General features: G+C 35.9%; 1 protein-coding gene across 1 annotated transcript in view; it reads right to left on the bottom strand.

The window, feature by feature from the left end:
* LOC129798855 (3-hydroxy-3-methylglutaryl-coenzyme A reductase) overlaps positions 1-25,594 on the bottom strand; it is an 85,389-nt gene that overhangs the window by 39,418 nt on the left and 20,377 nt on the right. Inside the window, exon 2 of the mRNA XM_055842275.1 lies at positions 7,935-8,284. Within this exon, the coding sequence (XP_055698250.1) occupies positions 7,935-8,244 (310 nt within the window). The 5' untranslated portion in view covers positions 8,245-8,284. The remainder of the gene's footprint in view (positions 1-7,934; positions 8,285-25,594) is intronic.

The following is a 25,594-nucleotide window of genomic DNA, read 5'->3' as shown; positions in this document are numbered from 1 at the left end:
ATTTTTGAGCTCCACAATTATACCACAATAATGAGATAAGTTATGCCATAATGGAATAAATTTATACCACAATTGCGATAAATTATACTACGATGGAATAAATTATGCCATAATGGGATTAATTATACCACAATGCATTGTGGTATAAATTTATCACATTGTAGTATAAATTTATCAAATTGTGGTAAAATTTATCCCAGTGTGGTATAATGCATCCCATTGTGGCATAATTTATCCCATTGTGGTATAATTTATCCCAATTCTGGTATAAATTTATTTCATTGTAGTGTAAATTGTTCAAAATGTGGTAAAATTTATCCGATTGTGGTATAAATTTATTCCATTGTGCCATAATTTATTCCATTATGCCATAATTTATCCCATTGTGGTATACTTTATCCCAATTGTGTTATAATTTATCCCATTGTGGTATACTTTATTCCAATTGTGGTATAATTTATCCCATTGTGGTATCTATTTTACCTCTTTGTGGTATAAATATGCGGGAATCCGCAAAATGTAGTTAGCACAATTGCTGATAGAAACGACAAAATGGTAACTTATGGCCATTTGAGGTTGTTTCTTTTTACTTCCATCGACTTCTTATCCCTCTCACTCTAACACTGGCTGTACTCAATTAGATAAAAAAAAAACCTCTAGATCATGTGAATGTCTGTCAAGTATGCACTAAAACTAGCCACGGAGTCAACGAGTCAAGTGGCCACAATCTTGTGTGGCAAAATATTCGTGTCATGGTTCAATGACAATGATTTAATCATTTTGAACCGATTTCATACCTCTTTGACCAACTCTCTTGCACATATTATACCACTTCAGCCATAGAGTAAACAAACATCGCGGTATTTTATTTCATTCTACTATATGCCCACCATCATCCTTTCTCGCGCAACATTCATTCTGCAGAACAATGCAAAAGGCACGTATAATGCAGAGAGAAAATATTGCAAGAAATCAATGAGATAGTAAATTTACTTTATACCCCGTTGAATTTTCTCTCTATCACCTCTCGTAATTCACTTTGTATACCTAGACATGGACTTTTGCAATTAACACATTAGCCAATTTTGCGACTTCAATTACTTTACCTTTTTATTATTTGAACAAATTTTTCCCAATTTCTTCGTTTTTTTTTCTCTCTTCATATATGCTTTTTGTAATAGTAAAAATTTTGCTGCAAAATGCTCATTTTCATCATGAAAAAAAATTTTATTATATCTTGTCACTATTTCAAAATGCTCATACACCAATCCCATTGAATGAGTCCACCAAAGTGGTAATTAATTTAAAGTTTTTGCAGCAATATCCACTTTGTGATTGAATAATAGTTAATATTAGTATCTTATAAAAGATTGAGGGATTTTTTTTAAATTATATTCCAACTGAAGTGTCCCAATTTGAGCTACACTCTAGTAAGCATTGTCTTTGCACATGATCCCCACGAAGAATCCATGAATAAAATCTGTACAAAATACCTCACAAGACATCGTGAGAATTACTAATGCACATAAATAAGGAAATTGTTATTTCTTTTACCCAATAACACAACACTATCCCACTGCAAATAACACGTGTATGTGGAAGAAATACTTTAAAAAAAAATGCATTTTTTAAATCAATATACAATAACTTTCTAATCTCATGCACCCAATAGAAGAGCCAGAAAAATAGAGAAAGAGCAAAAGCCAGCTGAATGCCGGCAGCAGTGGAGACGCCTGGTTACCCGGCGTCTCCACTAGTACACATCTCTCAAACAGATGAGATGATAATGAATGATACTCCTCATTTGACTTTGAGGAATTCCAACCGAAACACGCGTGATTTTATATCAGTATATTTCTTTCCGGACAAATTCTTCACCTCTATAGTGCCACATATTTTCTTGCATTTCAAGTTAATCTCGTGGGAAATGCTGTTGAACCCGCTCAAATATTTCACTATTTTTTTTTGTTGAGACAGGAATTATTACTCCACAAAAGTTCAACAATAACATCAACTTTTGGAGCAAAAAAACACCAAGATTTACCCATGAGAAAAAGAATAGTTTGTACTTGAAGTTATGAAGTATGAGTTCAATTAGATAATGGATCTATTTCCGGAAAAATTGTTTACATGAAATGTACTCTGCCCTTCGATGAGTTCTCTTTCTTTTCTTTTCTTTTTTTTTTACAATGAATTTAAGTGAATCGTAAAACTTCTCAATTTTCCTGAGAAATTTTTGGGCTGAAGGGCGAATCTATTATTGGATACGAAAATTAATTCCCAAGCTTTTGGTTTACATTTTTTTTGTGGTCAATTTAAATAATAAGTCTATTTACTCGGGAAAAAACTACAAGAAAGCTCTGACCTTTAATATATTCAATGTTAATGTTAATTCTGAATTTTAGGTTCAATTCATGCAGAGCAAAAATATTTCAAACAAACGTGGATTTAGCAAAATTTATTTCTTCTCTATAGAATTGAACTATTTTTTATTCAATAATCAATAAAGAAAAAAGTTTCAGAAAAAGTGCTCTTCCTCATTGTCTTTATATTGCCACTTCCATTAGGCAGTACTTAAAAAAGTATCACACATTTTATGTACCTATACAACAATTTATGAATCACAATTTGCACCAATCATTTAAGAATTTTGTGAAATAGAAGCAATTAAAAAGGACAGATAATCCTAACCGGCTTATGTAGGTGAGATTCTTAACGTGAGCTAACTCGGAGTGCATGCAAATTCGATTTAGAGCTGAAGTTGGGAGACGCCATTCAGTTATCTTGAATCAAATTCGTGAAATTATACAAATTTTGTATTTCAACCAAAATATCAAGGATTTGGATGAACTGACAGAAAAGTGTTAGGGTCGGAGGAACGTCTGTTCGACAGGGAACCCCTATTGACACTTTTGTCAAAATGTTGAAAAATATTTAATGTATCTAGTAAAATATAAGTAATATAACGTTTTTTCATTAATCTACGGTTTTCGATAAAGATAAATGTTCAAATTTCGTATCCCAAATGGTACAAAGTAGGGTGTCAATAGGTGCTGACACGAGTTCTTAAAGTGTCAATAGACGTTCCTTTCACCCTATATGGGTGAAATGTAGACCAGAATGTTCTCTATAATTTTCCCATAGAACATGATCTCATCGATTACTCAGAAGTCAAGATAAGCGAGGTTTTTTGTTTCTTAACTCGTTTTTTCATCCAGAGTGCCCCAAGTAGTCATTTGTTGAACTTCAACTATATCAAAGAATTGTTGTATTTTGCGGGACTTTCCATTTAAACCCCTATTTTAAGTGTCTTGGTGGAGTAGAGGCAGTCAAATTGGCATCTGAGTGATTTCAAAGCGTTATTATTGGAAAAATCAATTTTTTCACACTTAAACGGCAAAATCGGAGTGATAGCGTGGTCTGAGTGGAAAATGATGTATGGACGAAATGTAGAGACAAATGTGCTCTACAATTATGTCGAAGTAATCATCAAAATCGGTTAAGCGACAGTCGAGATAATTGAGGTTATGTGATATTGAAATTGGTTTTTCGACTGTGGCGCCCCTGGTGTTGGTCCCACGAAGTTCAAATATTCTAGAAAGTTGTAGCATTTGGTGAGATCTTTCGTTTGAGCCCTCATTCATCAAAATCGGTCACATAGAACCGGAGATATGATTTTTTGAATTTCGTGAACTTTGACCCCTCATATCTCCGGTTCTATTGAAACCACAGCGCACATACGCACCATTTTGGAAACGTCCTAGACTGGACTACAACATACTAAAATTTCATTAACTTGCACAATGCCGTTTTTGAGAAAAGTGACTTTGAATTTCGATGAATTTTGACGCTATCACAGCGCCACCTGTGGTGACTTTTTGAACTTCCATCTGAAAGTGCTCATCGAGACGAAACCAAAAAGGTAAAATTTAGGCCGCTATGTTAATTAGAACCGGAGATAGAGGCCGGTCAATGTTCGAATTTTGACCCCTTATAGCTCGGGTCAGGGGTTATGGATCGACTTAAGGTTTTTTTTGTTTGATAGGTATAATCAACGGCTACAACATAATAAAATTTCAGCCCGATCGCATAAGGAATTTTTGAGTTATTTAACTTTTAAGATTTAAAAATTTTCTTTTTAATAATAGCGCCCCTAGCGGTGGTTTTATGAACTTGCGATGTTAGAAGAGGAAGTGGCATTTCACGAGAGCTTTCCAAAAAGCCCTCATTTTTTAAATTCTGACAATTAGAACCGGAGTTATGGCCATTTTAAGAAAATTTTTTTGGACCCTTATAGCTCGGGTCAGGGGGGTCGGGGGACCTTAAGTTTGGTATTGATGGAAAGCTCTAAGGCCCAGCTATAACATACTAAAATTTGAGCCCGCTCGATGCCATAGGGCCGGAGCTATTGAGAAAACAAAAAAAGGGGGTCTTCAAAATGGCGGAAGGAGGGGTGGGGGGTGGGGGGTCAATGCACCATGTTGCAATTTTCATACGATATTTAACCTTTGCCGAAAACCGCAAGTCGATATCTTTTTTAGTTTAGGAGCTATTAAGCTCCAAAGAGCGGCCGGGAACGTAACTTAGCCCCCCATATATTCGTGATCAGGAAGTGGCGAAACACATTTTGGCCAAGTTTGAGCGCGATCGGAGGACATGAAATTTTGTTAGGATTATAGTAGGTGAGATTGTTAAGAATCTCACCTAATATGGGTTTTGAGAATTAATTTTTCTAACCATTTTTATAGAGAGACGAATTAACCTAATGACAAGTCTTTCCCAAAAGATAATTGACTTGCAATTCTGTTATATTTCGAAATACTGCATTAGCCTGAATAATAAAAACAAAGGGTTGTAAAGCGTCCCAAGCTTTGCGAATTGCTCGAACTAATAACTTAGATGCTATACATCGAAAGTACTTTTGCATTATTTACCATTTACTGGTTCTCAACCGATTTGAACTTATTCATAAATCATCCAAAAAATCTCCCAAAATAATTTTAAGACTAAGAAAATTGTTTTTCGGATTAATAATACTTATCATTTCATAACCGGTTTATTACCGATTCACAACCTATTTGAACGGACATATAAATCACTCAAAACATTGTCCAAAATAACTTAGAACTAATATAATTTAATTTAGAATAAAAATTACTTATCGGTTATGAACCTGTTCAAAACCGATTAAAACTTTTCTCAGAAATTCCAAGGCCTTTATAACAACGAGCCCCAAATATGACCCCATCGTTATTAGGAATAGAGGAAGATGAGCCAACGGTGGATGATACTCTTACTGTGTTATCACACTTGCACATTAAAATTTTAATATGATTCACATTAATTGTCGCTGGTGAGAGTCCAAATGTGTAATTTGTGTGTTTGAATCATTTTATATTCAAAATTTGATCTATTTGTTGATAAAAAGGTAGATTTGGCCCGCAAAATTTGATATAAATTGATTTATAGCATTAATGCGAAAAATTAATGCGATTTTCTCTTTAATTTTTTAATGTGAAAAATATTTATGCTTTAGGTAATTTTAAACTTATTTTTGCAAACCAAGTCCACTTCTTTACAAATAAATAGAAAAACCCCAAATATTAAGTGACTCAAAGACACAAATAAGATATTTGGACGTTCACAAGCGACAATTAATGTGAATCACATTAAAATTTTAATGTGCAAGTGTGATAACGCCGTTTAGACCGTCTTCAGACTAAAGGTTTAGCCTAGTTCTCGAGGATCTCAAAACCTTAAACAGCAACCGATTTTATTGATTTTTCAAAATCTAATTGGTAATTTGACATTAATAATCCAATTCTAAGTCAAATTTTTCCAAAAAAATTTGACTGATAAGATATTAGAAAAGTTAAGCTATATGGCTAACTTTTTTGGCTAACTTGTTACTTATGGCTAACTTTTCCTTGACTTTTTACCATAACATCAGTTTCTTGAAATTACTTAGGAGTAAATTCTTTTCTTTCTTTACTACACAGCAAACCGGTAATGTTTAAACCGGTTTGCTGTTTTAAACCGGTAATGAACCGGTTCATAACCGATAACTAATTTTCATCCGAAATTCAATTATATTACTCCTAAGGTTTATTTTGGGCAATGTTTCGAATGATTTATAAATCAGTTCATATATGTTGTAAACCGGTAACGAATCTGGTATGAACCATTTAGTAATTTTATTCAGAAAATCAATTTTATTCCTGTTAAACCGTTACGGCGTTATCACACTTGCACATTGAAATTTTAATGTGATTTACATTAATTGTCGCTTGTGAGCGTCCAAATATGTTATTTGTGTCTTTGAGTCACTTAATATTTGGGGTCTTTTTATTTGTTGATAAAGAAGTGGACTTGGCCTGCAAAAATAAGTTTAAATTTACCTAAAGTATATATATTTTTCACATTAAAAAATTAAAGAGAAAATCGCATTAATTTTTCGCATTAATGATATAAGTCAATTTATATCAAATTTTACGGGCCAAGTCTACCTTTTTATCAACAAATATATCAAATTTTGAATATAAAATGATTCAAACACACAAATTACACATTTGGACTCTCACCAGCGACAATTAATGTGAATCATATTAAAATTTTAATGTGCAAGTGTGATAACACAGTAAGACGAGAGACGGATTAGTCAAAAACTGATGGAAATGAAATCGTAAAACATCTAGTAATTCTTAGGGATTTATCACTGTTCTGTTTCCTTCTCTCTCAAATATATTACAAATTGCATTTAAAAAGGGGTGGCAAAGCGTCCGAGGCTTTGTGAACTGCTCGAACTCCCGAGAAAGAGCTCTGTCTTTATAACTTTTCGCAAGTTTTTCTGGTGTGTATAAAATTATTGTAGAATTTAATTTGTCTATAAATCATCACAAAACCATCTTGAAGTTGAAAATTTTGTTCAAGGGCTTCAAAAAAATTATAACCTTTTAATTAAATAATTGAACAAATTATATGAAAATCAAGCTTTTGACCTTGAATAATTCAAGATGGCGATTTTTCCGGTGATAGGTGTCTAAGGACGAAATGTTCAGCTGAACTACCTCCAAAACATTTCCAAAAATGAACGAAATCGCCAGGGCCAATTTTTTGAAAAGTTGGAAAAACCTCGTTTTTGAGCTATTTTTGGGGGATAGGGAACGCATAAAAGGAAGGGCGGAAATAAAGAGGTTACGTTTGAGATAAGGTCATTTGAGGAGGGGTCATCAAAGACCGGAAGTTGATATCTCTTACCGTTTGAATTTTATATGGGTCAAAAGACTGAAAAAGTGCAAAAAACAGTACTTTTAAAATAGAGCTATTACCGTTACTTTTCTGACCCATTACTTATTATGACCGACGCAGTCGGGTTAAGAATTACAAGAGCTTTCAAAAAAGTCCAAATTTAACCAAATCCGTTGAAAATTAGGCCCTCCAGGTTGGTTGACCTTTGACCTTGAATAATTCAAGATGGCGATTTTTCCGGTGATAGGTGTCGAAGGATAATATGTTTAGCTAGACTACCTCCAAAACATATCCAAAAATGAAAGAAATCGCCAGGGCCAATTTTTTGCAAAGTCAAAAAAAAACATGTTTTTGGAGGGGATAAAGGGAGTGGGGGGTAATTTGGGTAAGTTAGTTTGATAGAGAATATTGACTTGTGGGGGGGTCACCGAAGACCGGAAGTCAATATCTCTTACCGTTTGGCAGCCAGAATGGAGAGAAGTTGAAAAAAAAACACTATTGTTAAAACTGCTCTCTCTTGGAGTTCGAGCAGTTAAAAGTACTGTAACTTTTCTGAATGTCTTCAGTTCAATTTTTCTCCGCTACGAGCGTGAACATCGCGTTGTTTTATATCACAGGAAAGTTAAATGAACTCATGCAGCGTATGCTTTATAAAAGTAATAAAATAAATAAAGAAAATCACTCACCAAGGATGTATTTCGATCCCAATTTGTGAAGATTTCGGAACTGGTAGTAGCAGTACAGAACAGCTGAGCACCTCACCACAGTCATGAGGATGACATCAGCTGCATTGTACTCTGGTTGTTCCTGATCTTCGCACGTGTCCCGCCAGTCCCAACCGTGGCATTGTCGATGTGCCTGTCGCACAGCGGCCGGTGGCGATTGATCACCACTCTTGCAGGTCATGCACAGGGTCAATGTGACAACGGCCACAATCACCTCCCATGGATGGGAGGCGCAGAATTTGCCATGGGCACGAAAAAACTGCCCCATCATTGTTGATCCTCCCTATATATCGGTGATCTGATGTATATATCTGAAAAAAAAAGAAAATTAAATGAAGAAAACCAAAAATAAACTCAAACTGCATTATAAATTTTCTTGTTTTTTGTTTTCCTCGAAAAATAATGTGAAAACAATTGTTGAGAAAATTTTTGCTAGAACATTCTCTCACTCTCAAATCCAAAAATTCATTGGAATTCAAAAATCCTTTTCACCTTCAAACACTTTTTTTTTAAATGATTTTATCCAAATCTTATTTTAGGAACAATCGTAACGTATAAAATCGTAAATATTTCCCACCTACATGGAGAGTCTCTTATTGGAAGCTCAATAATTCTTATTGCTTGATCTTACATCGCAAATTTCTCCCACTTATTGATTTAGCATTTGCGTATATTGTAAACAAAATCAGGGAAATTTCACCTCGCAAATAGCAGTGTGAGGAAAAAAAAATTAAATTGTGGTACAATTTGCGTGAAACAATGATGAACAACTAAGTTCATGGCTTTTTCCTCATCGTCTTGTTATTATTTTAGACGAAAATCTTCAATTCTCAGACGATTGTTATGAAATGTTGCAGCTTTTTCAATCAATAAATCACGTATTAATAATAACTAATGCGAGAGATCATTGCGGCAATTTGCAAATATCGTACGCCAACACAGGAAGGAAAGTTTCCAATAAAAAGTCTTCATTTGCGATTAATCGCCTTTAAATCTAGCACAAAGTTAATTTGTTTATCTACACTAAAGGATCTGTTCTTTTTTCTTCCCATTTCCTCCAGTATAATCATTTGTAATTTTGTACTTCACCAGAAATTACCTATTAATAAATTAACCTGGCAAATGATTCTCTCTTTTATAATTCTTCCACATGTTCATCCATTGTTATTCAAGAGAATTACAAAAGTCTCAAAGAAATCATTCATAAGTTTTTAGTTTGGTGCTTTTTTTTGTGTGTGAGCGTTTAGTAAGAAAATTTCTTTCCTGATAAAACCACTCTTGTGATATAATCCAATGAATTTAATGTATTTTTATACATATTAGGAGAAACAGCATATACTTAAGTGTCTGTTATGAGAAGTGCTTCAAATTCTTCAATCGATTGCATAAGCTCATTAATTTTTTCGACACTATAATCTAAATTCTTCGAATTAAAAATGGAAATGAGCTTCAAGACAAATCTGAATTACTATGCTGTTGGATAAAAGTCATTTGATGGCTATAAAAACCGTTTTGGGTTATTTTAGTGTGAAAAAAGCACATTATCAATCTCTATGTCGCCAGTACACCTTTTCGGTTTTGGCAGTCAAAGTCCCGAAAGGATCAAACTCCCGAAAGCCTAAATCCCGTATGGTCAAAATCCTGAATGGGACGAAATTATACGGAAATTAAGTAGAATAATTTACAGTAGACTCTCGCTCAATCGGCTCTTTTTCAATCGGGCGAAAAATTTTGTTGACAATTTTCACGTTTAATTATGAAGCTAATTTTCTCAAATTCGCTGTAGTTCTTGTAGTTATTTTATCATGATTCTTTATAATTGAGTACTTTTTGTGGAATTTACAAAGGCTTTAACGCCCAAATCTATTGATAAACCGGATGACATTTTGCCTCAAATGCCCAATTAAGAGAGAGTCTACTGTACCAAAACACAGAAAATTTCCCTTTGCTTTGGCTTTCAGGATTTTTTCCAAGAACACTTTTAGATTACAAGAATTTATTGAAATCAAAATTTGCATTCCTTTCTTCCTGACACTTCTTCCGTAATGGCTGTCCCACTCTCTCGCATTCAAAATTGGACTGAACTATAAATATTCGTTGTGATGTTCAAAAGAAGAAGAAGAAGAGTGTGAAAGAGTGGGATAGATCAAAGTGTTTGGGAAACAAAAGGATGTAAATTTTAATTTTTAAAATTTTTTTCTGATCCAGAAAATGTGCCGGGGCCATAAATACATTAAATATCATTGTCAATAAAATATTAATTAAATATATAAAAATATTATTCATAACTAGGCTCGAGTGTTAAAACTAAATAAAATAAGTCTGGAAATAAATTTAGATTTCCGAGTTTTCCTCTTTTTTTCCTCTCAACATCTTTATAATTTAATAAAATATAAATTAAAATTAATTTTTAGAAAGAACAATAGTTTGACTAGAACATTATTAAAATAAGCCTTCCTTCTTAATTATGAGTTTTTTTCTCTTTACACCTGTAACTTGTTATTTTATCTATTTAATTCTTGTTTTTTAACTTTATTTTTGCAAGTGGAATCTTCATTTTTAAACATTTTTTTTTCTCAACCTTTTTAATGTGATATGCGAAAATCTGTAGGGGAGACCGGGGCAGAATTAGCCACGTATTTTATTAGATAGTGGTATCTTATAGTTTGCCTGCGAAGGAATATTGAGGAAACTACTCTTTATTCTAAATATTTACTTCCCTTCCTATTCATTGAAATATTTATCAGACTCATACAAACATTTTTTGTACAAATTATACGCAATGAAAAATTTCATTTAGTGGCTAATCTATCCCGGTCTCCCCTACAATGACAAATGAAATAATTTCAAGTATAAGTTTAACAATTTTTTGGCTTTATTGCTTCTTGCTGTCGAAACAAAAGCAATTTCTACTCAACTGAACAAAGTTCGAGTATTGTAAATCATTTCTATACTTTGTAAGAACCCTTTACTAATTGCGATTAATCAATCCGGTCGAATAAGTAAGTTTACTTTCTCAGAATAAAGCAACTTTTGTCTCAGGTCATATGGCATACAATCTCAGCTTCTCTAATTTGGGGTAAAATCCAGCCCATTACCATCCGGACCCATTTCAATCCGGATCCTAAATTTTTTAAGATAGAACGATAAGAGATATTGACTTTAAAGTTTTCGATAAAGGCTAAATATCGAAAAAGCGTAGAAGTTGATGATGTGAGATTTATCTCTTCCTATATTAAGTGTCATTTTTAAATACAGTTAAATACAGTAGTTTATTTACGTAAATTATGAGTAAAGTAAAATTTAGGGTCAAACAGTGGCGTTTGGACAGTATCGGCAAAAGTGACCCAATGCATCCTCTTCTGAAAAAGCTCAAAATATTTGTACATTTCTCAAAAAAATCCTTATAAGGCACATTTAGTAGCTTTAGAATAGAGCTTTCAAGGAAAAAAAGTTGAAGGTGATATAAGAATTAAATCATGAAATATTTCATTTTTTAAACCCTGTTCAAGATGAACATGCACCTTCAATTACTATTAAATTAGTGAAATTTGTAACTCCCACTTTTTAGGTAGATAAGACCGAAAAATCAAATTTAATACATTTTAGGGTACTTTAGAGATATTAAATTACTAGTATTGATATGTAAGAATCCTTTATTCCTTGCAAGGATACTAAAATTTTCACTTTAAACTTTTTTATATTTTGGCCTATTCGAAGACGAAAATTCTAATAACACGCAAAAGGTTACCTATGCTTTTTGAGGATATGAAATATCATGAAAGGATTTAAGGACTCTTACCAACTTTTTAGAGATACAAACTAATAGTCAAGTACGATTTTACATCTTAAAGCATTATAGTTTAGCCAAAAACTAGGGGATAGTTTGAGCCAATTTTACACCAAAAATTCATAAAATTGACAATTTTTATGGGCTAATTTCTAAGGCTTTCCTTAATATTTTATATATTTAAACTATACCAACTAATTTTTGAGTCCTTTAATTACAATATTACAAGAAAAGGATCAACTTAGATAACAAAATTATAGTAAATATTTAAGTTTTTCTTTAGTCTTACGAGTCATTTCATCATAAAAACATCAAAATTAGCCTAACTTTACGAGGATATTGTAGAGAAATGGGAATATACAGTAGAAAAATAGGATAAACACACCATTATAGAGATATTAAGGAATCCCATAAGCTAAACCTAACATCATTTGGTCCACTAGTTTACAAGAAAATAGCATTTAAAGACAAAGAAAAACCAGGTCAATAAGACAACTGATCGGCTAAAGTCAATGACTCTAGTGCATTCACACTCTGTGTCAGCAGCGGTCAGCAAATTTTTTTTTTGTTACAATTAAGAATTGCACTTTTGGTAATGACGCACATAGAATTTGTCAAGTGAAAGTGGGAGAAAGTGATTTTTGTATAAAAGGGTGAAAATTTTTAATAATAAATCAGATTGCAATATCCCAGCTATCGGAGTTTTTCTTCAGTTCAGCAGCACGAAAGTAAGTAGTGCTTATTTACAGATTGCATCTCCCATTGGCCAGAATTATCGGCAATACTCTGCCTAAAATCTATCAGCGGCCAATTGGCTCCCAACTGCCATAAGGACAACGGCTTCTCCTCAAGGAGCCTTACGATCGAGGGCAGATTTTCAAGGATATTTCTTGGGTAAATTCCTGTTGAGGAATTTATTCTCCAGAGGCATTTATTTGCCGGACTGCGAGATTAGGAAATTTATTTCCCGATCTCGAATTAAAACTCTCTCGAGGCACCCCCGGGGGTAGCCTACACAAGGGGGCATCACTGCCTTAAGCCCGGTGGCTCGAAAGAGCCGTTACTAGAGGCCGTGAAAACAGCCGAGAGTCAGTCCGAAAGGAGAACGAATTCCCCAGAAATTCCCAAGAATATTCTTATCAGAGCAAGGGAATAGTCTGACCGGATTCGGACTATCCTCTTCCTCTTGCTTCGGCTCTCTAGCTGAACGGAGCCGAATCATGGTCCTTCGGCCTACTTGAACAAAAAGTAGCCTTATTTTCTTCGGCCTAACAAAGATTTGAATTATCTTACAGTGGCCTCATCATCATCATCGACCGTTCATCCCCAAGAAGAGGAACCCTACCGCCCAACTACACCGGACATCCCCAAGGAGGTTAAAAAACAACTGGTGGAGAAGTGGCTTAGAGAGACATCCAAAAAACACTCACCGAAAACACTGCCCCGCATACCCAAGAAGACTGGCGATAAGACAGCAAAGCCATCAGCAGCTCGCTACAAGTCTCCCCTAGAAGAGGTTGAGGGGTTATATTCTGGAGAAAGGAAGACCTTACCTCGCCAGGAACGACCACCCAGACAACATCCGAGAGAAAGAAGGAACCGTCTTCCTGGTCCTCAACGGTACGTGCCGTTTCTGGAGACTCCAGATTTTAGGGAAGCCCAAGCCAAGTACCAGCACACTCAGCCGACTCTATTAAACCACCATAGGGACGTCCAACAACAGGAGTCGATCACGATAACCATCCCCAACGCATTGGGGAACTTGACGGCACTCCGCAATCTTCTCCCTCTGAAGACACCAACAACAAGTCAGAAGAAGGGGAGGAAACGAGCTGGCAAACAAGTGAGAATCCGCCAGCTCAAAGCCATAATTCGCAAATTAAAATCGAAAAAGAATTAAGGTGTAATTTCACACAAGAAAGAATAAATCTATTGGAAAATTACTCACTCTTCTTATTTTCACCATGAACATTGAGAGGACTATTGATCTTCAGATCAATATTATTGATTCTATTAAGAAGCTTGGGGAAAATTTCACTAAAGATGGACCTACAAGACGAAAGAAAAAAGGTCCATCATACCACAATGAGAGATTAAGCACTCTTGAAGATCTTTTTTCTCAATTAAAGAAAAATGATGATGAGCTTCGTTCATGTCTATATGATGACCACGAATACATTTCTAACAATGTATTTGCGACAGCCGAAGAACAATATACTAAAGTGAAAAACATAATTGAAAAAGCCAAAATCAGCGATTTCTTGGCGATAACTCCAAGTGAGCATTCCAAGCCACTAACACCTCCAACACACACGACACATGAGACTTTTCCGTGGAACACCCAAGACACCGACAACAATGCTACACATGGGCATCGAGCTTCCACTTCAAATGATGCAGCCGATCACACTGCACCTACCACAAATATCAACAATACCGACCAAAGTAGGGACTCCAACCTATCGGATCATAACCCGAACAACCGCTCTCTATCAGACAGATTGAGAGATATCCTCCAAGTCTCTAACAACAATGATGAAACGATCTCCAACATTATCGATCCGCGCCAAAATAACCTACCAAAGCTCCCGCCAATTAAAGTGACAAAATTTTCCGGTTATGAAAAAGATTGGCAGGCTTTTATTGAATTATTCAACAGTGTATTTCACAACAACCCATACTTGAGTGGGGTACAAAAAATGCAGTACCTTTTCTCATACCTCGATGAGCAACCGAAACAACTGGTTTCTCATTTAACTTTAACGAATGACAATTACGAGAGTGCAATGGACATCCTGAAGGAGCGTTATGAAAATCGTCGTCAGATGGTCAGCACATACGTCAACTACATTGTGAAATACAAAAAGCTATCCGGAGGATCTGCCGAAGAAATAATCAAATTCCATGATTGCATACAAGCATGTCTGGCAGGCCTTAAAAATCTGAAGTACAACGTATCAGCGTGGGATCCAATAATAGTATCAATTGCAATGGACAAATTTGATACAGACACCAATAAAGCATTCGAGGAAAGTATCCTGGATGTTACTGAAGTCCCTACACTTAAGGAGCTTCTACGTTTCTTATTAAAAAGATACCGTATTCTTCGCGCATCTACCAAGGAGCAAAAATCCGCAGCCAAGGATTCCAAACAACGATCGTTTCATGTCACATCAGACAACACACAAAGCTGTTCCAAATGTAAAAAGGGACATCCACTAACTAAATGCGAAGAATTCAAAAAACTCAATCCCTTCGAACGAAAACAACACGCCAAGGAACATAACATATGTTTCAACTGCCTGTCTCACACCAAGGATAGTGAGTGCAGGAGTACCAAAACATGCTTCACATGTCGACAGAAGCACCACACTCTCTTGCATTTCGACAAGAAGACACCAACCAAGAGCAAGAATCTACATGCTCAAAGTTCCTCTACCCAAGATGCATCAGTAGAGGAAGAAGACGAACCACTCGCTATGTATGCTGCTACCAGTTCAATTATTCTTCCAACGGCCGTAATCAAGATACAAGATAAACATGGACTGTGGCAGACATTCAGAGCTTTGTTAGATACTGGATCGAGCGATACATTCATTTCTGAGAATGCCGCACAAAGCCTTAAACTACCCAGGCAAAAAGTTGCCACCAACATTAAAGGGATTGGAGAAATGAGTGCAGGAACATGTAAAAGCACTCTTGGAATCACACTTGCTCCTAGATTCCAAACAAACCAACGTTGGCACACTACAGCCCTTGTGATGCCAAAATTATCATCTTTTCTACCAACGAAACCACTCCACACTAGCTTCAACTTACACAAAACAGAAAAGTTGACTCTAGCAGATCCAAAATTCAACACACCCGGCAGGGTAGACATCATCCTTGGAGCCAACATTTATGCTCAAATCATTAAAAAGGAAATCAAACGGGACAAGGACGGACTTGTTGCACAAAATACTGAACTGGGTTGGATTATACTCGGAAGATCCAATCAAACTACCACCTCCAAAGACACTGTGAGTATGATCTCACTCGCAGAAATTGACCAAAACTTACGAACCTTCTGGGAAATGGACGTCGGGACCAATGAAGTCCAAGAACAGGAGGAAGAATGTGAAGAATATTACAAAGACACCCATCTCAGACAAAAAGATGGACGTTACCAGGTTCGTTTACCATTCAAAAGCGAACTAACTCTATCACTGGGGGATTCCAGAAGGCAAGCTTTAGCCCGATTCCTGTCAATGGAAAAGAAGTTTGCTCAAAATTCTGCATTAAAAACAGAATACGTTACATTCATGAATGAATATCAGGCTTTGGGCCATATGTCACACGTAAAAAACTACTCAGGACCAACAGAGAATGTTTTTTATCTTCCACACCATGCGGTATTCAAGACCGAGAGTACCACAACCAAAACCAGGGTCGTCTTTGACGCCTCTTGCCGAACATCATCAGGAGTTTCGCTTAATAACATGTTGCATGCAGGTCCTAAATTACAACAAGACCTTCCAGACATATTAACAAGATGGAGAAAATACTCCATAGTCTACACTGCGGACATTGAGAAAATGTTCCGTCAAATCCAATTGCATGAGGAGGACCGTGACTTCCATCGCATACTTTGGAGAGAAAACCCACGGGAGCCCATTCAGGAGTACCAGCTAAACACAGTTACATATGGTACGGCTCCAGCCACATTTCTCTCAGTGAGAACTTTACAACAGCTTGCCAAAGACGAAGGACATCAGTATCCAAAGGCAGCAAAGGTTCTCATGGAAGATTTTTACGTTGATGATATGTTAACGGGTGCACACACAATCGAAGAAGCTCGAATGCTATATAAAGAAATCCAAGACTTAATGGCATTGGGGAAATTTAACTTGAGAAAATGGACGAGTAATTCTCGAGAACTCATAGAAGAAATACCTGAAGATCTAAGAGAAAAAGGTATCATTAACCTGAAGGAAGACGAAACCATCAAACCTTTAGGCGTACATTGGAGCCCCGTTAAAGACCAATTTCAATTCACAATAACTATGCGAAGGAATGAAGTGCTCACCAAGCGCGGTATAGTCTCCGAGATTGCATCAATATTCGATCCAACGGGCTGGCTAGCACCAGTCATTCTTCAAGCAAAAATGATCATGCAAATGATATGGAAGGAAAATATTGGTTGGGATGACCAACCTTCCAAGGCAATTATCGACCTTTGGAAACGATTCAAGAAAGAGATACCTATCATTGAAGAACTCACAATTCCAAGATGGACTGGTTACACTCCAGAAGCCAAAGTGGAAATACATGGATTTTCGGATGCTTCCGAGAAAGCCTACGCCGCGTGCATTTACATCAGAGTAACAAATGGTGAACAAACCATTGTTCGCCTTCTCACAGCCAAAACACGTGTGGTTCCATTAAAAGGAAAAATCACACTCCCAAGACTAGAACTCTGTGGTGCCGTATTACTCTCCCAATTGATAAAAAGAACTATCCACACCCTCGACATTCAAATAGATGCTATTTATGCTTGGTGTGATAGCGATATTACATTGGCATGGATAGGCAAAGATCCATCTACATGGAAGACTTATGTGGCAAATAGAGTAATGAAGATTCAGAACAATTTGCCAAAGGATTGCTGGAACCATGTCTCATCCGAAGATAATCCAGCCGACATCGCTTCTCGTGGAATCAGAGCCACAGATTTACGGAAACATCGCCTTTGGTGGGCGGGCCCAACCTGGCTACGCCATCCCCATCACACTTGGCCAATAAATAACAGAAACGAACATATTATTGAGGTCGAGAAAGCTTTATTAGAAGCTACCAACAGCTTATTTTCGTTATCCATGTTCCACAGTGAAGAAGATGTGGAAGAAGCCATGACTTCTATTGCGGAGCCACCTGACGAAAGAGACATCTTTCTCAATAGATACTCATCATTCAATAGAATGATCCGGGTCACAGCTTTCTGTTTACGATTCAAACGGAACTTGCAAAGGAAAATTGACAATCGCAAAAACGGAGCAATTAGCGAAGAACAATCTATTGGCAGACTGACAACCTCCGAATTCCAGGATGCCAAATTTCACATCATCAAGATGATCCAACAAGAATACTTTGCAGAAGAAATCAATCTGCTCCAGAAACACAAGCCTCTACCAGCTAAAAGCCAGCTGAAAGATCTTCACCCTTTCCTTGAAGACGATATACTGAGAGTTGGAGGACGGATTCAAAATTCATTACTTCCCAAAGCAGCAAGAAACCCGATAATTCTTCCCAAATGCCACACCACGGACATTCTTATCATGGAGGTCCACAAGCAAATGCTACATGGAGGTGAACAACTCACCTTAAATCGACTGAGAATGGAATACTGGATTCTCAAGGGAAGAAACTACGTCAAGAAGATTCTCAGAAGTTGCATCACGTGCACCAGACATGCTCAGATCACAGCAAAACAACTCATGGGAAATCTTCCTAAAACCAGAGTCACCCCAGCACCACCTTTCAGCAAATGTGGGGTAGACTATGCCGGCCCTATCCTTACCAGAAGAAACAAGGGTCGAGGCAATATAAACGAAAAATCTTATATTGCCATCTTTGTCTGCTTAGCTACCAAAGCAATTCATATTGAAGCCGTCTCCGATTTATCTACTGAAGCCTTCCTGGCTGCTTTACGCCGATTTATGGGGCGTAGAGGAAAACCAAGCTTAATCCTAAGCGACAACGGAACCAACTTTGTTGGTGCCAAGCGAGTGCTTGACAAGGAAACAGCACGAGCTATCCGAGACGCATCAGAAAATGCTACAACACAAGTAACTCAACAGGGAATTGAATGGAAATTCATTCCACCAGGTGCCCCTCACTTTGGAGGTATCTGGGAAGCAGCGGTGAAGTCTATAAAATACCATCTCATCAGAGTCGTTGGAGAGAATAAACTTACCTTTGAAGAACTTACCACTGTACTCGCACAAGTGGAAGCATGCGTCAACTCAAGACCATTGTGTGCTCTATCGAATGATCCAGATGATATAGATGCATTAACTCCTGGGCATTTTTTAATTGGAAGACCCATTGAGAGTCCACCTCAACCTGAGATTACAGACGAGGCTCCAACAAATAGATGGAGACAAATTACACGTCTTCATCAACAAATCTGGGAAAGATGGTCACATGAGTACTTAACAACTCTCCAACGTAGAACTAAATGGCGTGATGAGAAACACAATCCCAGAGTCGGAGAACTTGTGATCCTGCGAGAGGACAATAATCCACCTCTTAAATGGCCTTTAGCAAGGATTATTGAACTCCATCCAGGGAGTGACGGTTTAACTCGCGTTGCCTCAATACGACTAAAAGGCAACAAAATCAAGAAAGCACCAATTCATAAACTGATTGAATTACCCGTTCCTACATCTGAAGGAAATGAAGCTGAAGACCATCAAACTACTACCCTTCCACACCTCCCTATCACAAGGGGCGAGCCAACACAAAACAAAGTCACTAATCACGACACTAATTCTCAAACAGAAGATGATCAATCATCGATGTCTCAAACGAAAGTTCCAGCCCGTCGCCCAGTGACTCGATCTTTGACAAAAACTGCATTGCTTACTTTAATGCACGTTTTCTTAATGTTTACGATGGTATTTGGCAGTAATTACACTCTGAAACAGCCTGACCCTGGACTCTACATAGAGAAATTAGGGATGGTTCACTTGAGTCGAGGAAAACTCAGAATGGACATTCAGCTACCACAAAAGAGTTTCTTGGAAGACAAAACAAATATATCTTCAGTCTTTAACAAAACCAATACTCTTTGTAAAGAGACTCTAACTCTTTCCGCTGAAAGTCACTGTGGGATGCTGATCCATCATCTTCAACACGAAAGAGATCACTTATTCAATCAGCTTGAAGAAATTGGAATCTTAGGACAATCCGTCCAACCTCTCAAGAGAAGGGTAAAGAGAGGACTCTTCGGAAAAATCATCGATTTCTTCCTCGGAAATGATGAAAATGAATTATATACAAGCTTGGATTCATTAGGGCATAACCACAATGCCTTATTACAAACTATGAATCAACAGACTTTGTTACTGAACACTCGAATCAGCCAATCGAACACGATTACAGAACAGAAATTAAGGATGTTCAGTGATAGAGCGCAGAAACTCACTCAAGTAATTGATGAGATGAAACCGTGGAATATAAGAACAGACCACAATAAACTGGAAATACACATGATAGCAGCATATCTAGGAGCACTAAACTATCTAGAAGAGCTGAAAGAAAAGTATACAACAATTCGACAAGTATTATTGAATAGAGGAAATGCTGCAGAACTTGTTTCCCAAGTCCAAATTCAGGAGAAAATCACCTCAGTTCACCAAAAACTTGATGCCAGCCTGATGATATCCAAACAGTTGCCTCAAACAGTGGAATTTAGGATATCAAATGAAAGTATTGAGGTACAAGTTTACTTCCAAATCATTGAATCACAGCCATATGAGTTGATTCACATTACTGCAATTCCTCAACACTTATATAATAACACGTTTCTTATACAAGACATCAAAACACCTCTGGTCGGAGTAGATTATCATAACCAGAAGTACTTTGTGATGAAAGAAACAGATTTGAATAACTGCAAGAAGATGTATCAGAACACTCGAGTGTGCACGGTAGATGTCATCTACAATTTTCCTAATCATCCCTCCTGCACCATAGATGAGATATTTAATCGACACGGAGGTATGATTTGTACACATAGAAAGGTTCAGATTAAGAATGTAGTCTGGAGAAGATTGATTGCTGAGAACTCATGGTTGTTTATGGCCGAAAATATAACAATGTCGTCAGTTATCTGCAGTGGCTATAGACAAGAATTACTACTGAATAAAACTGGTATTCTTCATGTCAAAAAGGATTGCTTCGTAAAAACTCAACAACTCACTCTGCGGTCCGACGTCGCATTACACTTACAAGTTGATGACATTTTTATTCGCAACATAACCATTCCAGAAGATGACAACGAAGAATGGACAACTGAAAAACCAATACTCTTGGAAACAACTGCAATCATCAAACCATCCGAAGACATTTTTGGTAAAGCTTCTGCACCTGTTCCAACGGTAGTTGCCATGGAAGTAGCTCCCGCTTCAAAACACCTTCCATATACAATCGGAGGAACACTTACAAGCATCATCATTATCATCGTACTTTGGAAAACCAGAGCATGGTGGATGACCTTCTTCAACAAACTTTTGTGTACTGCAACAAACCAGTCACAAACTCAGTCACCAGAAGTAGTCCAAAGAACGCCTGATCAGAACCCTCCTCTCGCTCAGAGATTGCAGGACATTCTGAGTCCGACTAGATGTTCTCCGAATGACACCAATCAAGAAACACCTATTGCATCAATACGGGAAATTTATGGAATGGTACAACCCTCATCCAAACCAAACTCACGTCGAAGAACACAGCCTCCAGCAGGCCCTAACATCTTCAGGCCGCGGCCCCCAGTATGTTCAAGATGAACATGCACCTTCAATTACTATTAAATTAGTGAAATTTGTAACTCCCACTTTTTAGGTAGATAAGACCGAAAAATCAAATTTAATACATTTTAGGGTACTTTAGAGATATTAAATTACTAGTATTGATATGTAAGAATCCTTTATTCCTTGCAAGGATACTAAAATTTTCACTTTAAACTTTTTTATATTTTGGCCTATTCGAAGACGAAAATTCTAATAACACGCAAAAGGTTACCTATGCTTTTTGAGGATATGAAATATCATGAAAGGATTTAAGGACTCTTACCAACTTTTTAGAGATACAAACTAATAGTCAAGTACGATTTTACATCTTAAAGCATTATAGTTTAGCCAAAAACTAGGGGATAGTTTGAGCCAATTTTACACCAAAAATTCATAAAATTGACAATTTTTATGGGCTAATTTCTAAGGCTTTCCTTAATATTTTATATATTTAAACTATACCAACTAATTTTTGAGTCCTTTAATTACAATATTACAAGAAAAGGATCAACTTAGATAACAAAATTATAGTAAATATTTAAGTTTTTCTTTAGTCTTACGAGTCATTTCATCATAAAAACATCAAAATTAGCCTAACTTTACGAGGATATTGTAGAGAAATGGGAATATACAGTAGAAAAATAGGATAAACACACCATTATAGAGATATTAAGGAATCCCATAAGCTAAACCTAACATCATTTGGTCCACTAGTTTACAAGAAAATAGCATTTAAAGACAAAGAAAAACCAGGTCAATAAGACAACTGATCGGCTAAAGTCAATGACTCTAGTGCATTCACACTCTGTGTCAGCAGCGGTCAGCAAATTTTTTTTTTGTTACAATTAAGAATTGCACTTTTGGTAATGACGCACATAGAATTTGTCAAGTGAAAGTGGGAGAAAGTGATTTTTGTATAAAAGGGTGAAAATTTTTAATAATAAATCAGATTGCAATATCCCAGCTATCGGAGTTTTTCTTCAGTTCAGCAGCACGAAAGTAAGTAGTGCTTATTTACAGATTGCATCTCCCATTGGCCAGAATTATCGGCAATACTCTGCCTAAAATCTATCAGCGGCCAATTGGCTCCCAACTGCCATAAGGACAACGGCTTCTCCTCAAGGAGCCTTACGATCGAGGGCAGATTTTCAAGGATATTTCTTGGGTAAATTCCTGTTGAGGAATTTATTCTCCAGAGGCATTTATTTGCCGGACTGCGAGATTAGGAAATTTATTTCCCGATCTCGAATTAAAACTCTCTCGAGGCACCCCCGGGGGTAGCCTACACAAGGGGGCATCACTGCCTTAAGCCCGGTGGCTCGAAAGAGCCGTTACTAGAGGCCGTGAAAACAGCCGAGAGTCAGTCCGAAAGGAGAACGAATTCCCCAGAAATTCCCAAGAATATTCTTATCAGAGCAAGGGAATAGTCTGACCGGATTCGGACTATCCTCTTCCTCTTGCTTCGGCTCTCTAGCTGAACGGAGCCGAATCAAACCCTAACAGCTGAATGTTGAAACGAAGAATAACTTCAGTTGAACCCCAGATTAGCGTTAATCTAGAGTTAAAATTAAGCTAGGTTTAAATATTTTTTCGTATGCAGAAACGAGGCATAGTGCTTTGGCGTAAGCTGTTTTTGTCATACGGCAACCCCATATTTTGGCATTTCTGGCATGCCAGAAAATGTCAATTCGTCAATGTTTTCGTTCGATTTAGCAAGATTCCACGGCTTTTTCTCGTTATTTGGTAATCTTGAACCAGCAGACTTGCTAAAAATTCTCTAAAATAAAATAGGAATCAATATTGTGGATGTGAAAGAATGTGCATGTTTTTTGGGTGCAAAAAAAGCGCGATTCCCGCGACTCCTACTTCAGTGGCGACTCATTGAAGTTGCATATGGTGGATGTTTCTTTTTATTTGAGGCAAAATTGGCTTTTTAAGAAGCTGTAAATAGAGTGAAGGCCTTATTTCTTTTCATTAAATCCACTAAAGTGCAGATTACATCAATTTGGTATCATTTAACAGTATTTTTAGGAAGAATTTACGGATAGATGTGGATAGGCTTATTCCATCTTTAAGCCAAAAATTATACCTCCGAAATCGGGGGTCTAATTTTTGGCTTAAACGTTAATCCACTGTTTAAATTTATCCTATTTCTCGTTCAAACATTAGAAAACGGTGGATCATCCTCGAATTATTTTTATACTTCGATTCAACATTCAGCTGTAAGAGCTCCAAAATATTTGTTTCTAAAGTTGTGCCAGACAAACAAAAATGTACGAACAGTTTTGTAAAAAAAAACAACAGAACAAAACCCTCGACATTGTTCGTAACATGGCCACATATGTTACGAACAATGTTTGTGAAAAAACACAAAGTTTTACAAATTTGTTTTTAAGTTATACGACTTACGAGAAGTTCGTAAATCCCCAGAATTCACAAATATTTAAGAGCAATTTTACGAAATATTTTTTTCTGTGTACATATTCCAAAAGTTATCCTAGATATTTTTTAATAGAATCCTCTACTTCTTCGATTAATTCGTAATACGATATAGCAAAATACATGACTTAATGCCCAGCGCACAATAATTTTTGTTTGTAAATATGTTTTCAAAATTCCCCATGAAAGTGAACGAGATAACTAGATCTAGATCTCACTCACTCTCATTGAAAAGTCAAAAGCATGTTTACAAAACAAAAATTATTGTGCTTTGGGTATTATGCCCAGCGCACAATAACATTTGTTTTGTAAACATGTTTTTGACATTTCATTAGAGTGAATGAAACCCAGATCTAGTTATCTCGTTCTTTCTCATAGGAAATTTTGAAAACATGTTTACAAACAAAAGTTATTGTGTGTTGGGCATTAAACGTACGAAAAACATTTATATATTTGTTTGTTTGTTTGTTACAAATAGAAGTCAATAACAACTTAATAATTTAATCAAAAAAAACTTGCAAAACATTTCAAAGGGTTTAACACGGTGTTGTAAACATTGAAAACAATTTAATTATAAGGTCATTATTTTACCTTCTTTTAAATTTAAATATTATATTTTTTCTTTCTTTATTTTAATTCTATCGTTATATTATATTGAACAATTCGAAAAAACAAATAAATTTTACCAAAAAATGTTTTACTAAATGAATTTCTACTGCAAGCATAAATCACATGAAAAGATTAATTTAATGTATTGAAATCAACATTGTTTTTTTTTACTGTTAATTCGCTTTTCTTTCTAAATATGTCTATCGTTTTCTTTGCTTCTCATAAAAAATCACATAAAATGAAGATAAAAACATTAAAAGCGAAAGAGAGGGAGAAGCTTTGTGGCCCTTTATTTTTATCCGATTTGGAAATTTCATTGAATATTGGAAATTAGGGAAAAGTTGATGTTGATTGAGTAAGTGATTAGCATAAAAAAGCAGCTCATTCAATCTTTTGCGGCCTTTTTTATTTGATATGTGAGAAATTTTTTTTGAGTCTCTTAAAACCTGTTCTTAAGTGAATCGATTGGTTAAATAAATAAGAAATTTGAACGAGGCTATTTCTTCTTTCACACAATGTGTGCCTATATTTACCAAATAAATCAATCTATTTTTAAAATGATCCACAAACAGTCATTTCTTTGACCATATGAGAGTAAAAAGTCGCCAAGTAATAGTAAAAGCTGAAAATGATTTTTTTCAACATATTTTTTTCAATAAAATTCATATATCACCTTCTTCATTTAATTCCATTCTAAACATTTTGCTCATATTCCACCGAGCAAGATATATTTTAATAGCTTTATTACATAATCGAGATTTTAGCGCAAAATTTTCATCATATAGTGTTTTATGTACCTATTTGCTTTAACGCATTATTGTTAATGCTAATAAATTATTGAAACATACTTTAGGAGGAGCAAGGAGAAAAATGTACAGAGGTATCTTACTGTGAAATATAAGAAGACACTGAAGAGGATGTTTTCTTTGCCAACAAAAATCATTGGAAATGAAAAAAAAAATTAAGAAAACCCCATTTATTGAAGATATGGTGTTGATTTTCACAGACAGAAATAGCCAAAAGAAAAATCTTGAACCCATAGAAACAATCGAATCCATATGAATGACGAATAAATAGGTTTATTGAAGAATTTTAGAAATAAACAGAATAATTCCACTATTTACATTAACAATCATTTGCAATTTATCTTTTTTTTTCTTAAAAATATACAGGTGTTTCACTCATTTCTCTCACACAAACCATCTATTAGTTTGAAGGCAATTCTGCACGTTTTA

This window comes from Phlebotomus papatasi, chromosome 1 (assembly GCF_024763615.1).
Source record: "Phlebotomus papatasi isolate M1 chromosome 1, Ppap_2.1, whole genome shotgun sequence".
NCBI classification, from domain to species: Eukaryota; Metazoa; Arthropoda; class Insecta; order Diptera; family Psychodidae; genus Phlebotomus; species Phlebotomus papatasi.
This window is presented reverse-complemented; position numbering and strand designations above follow the sequence as displayed.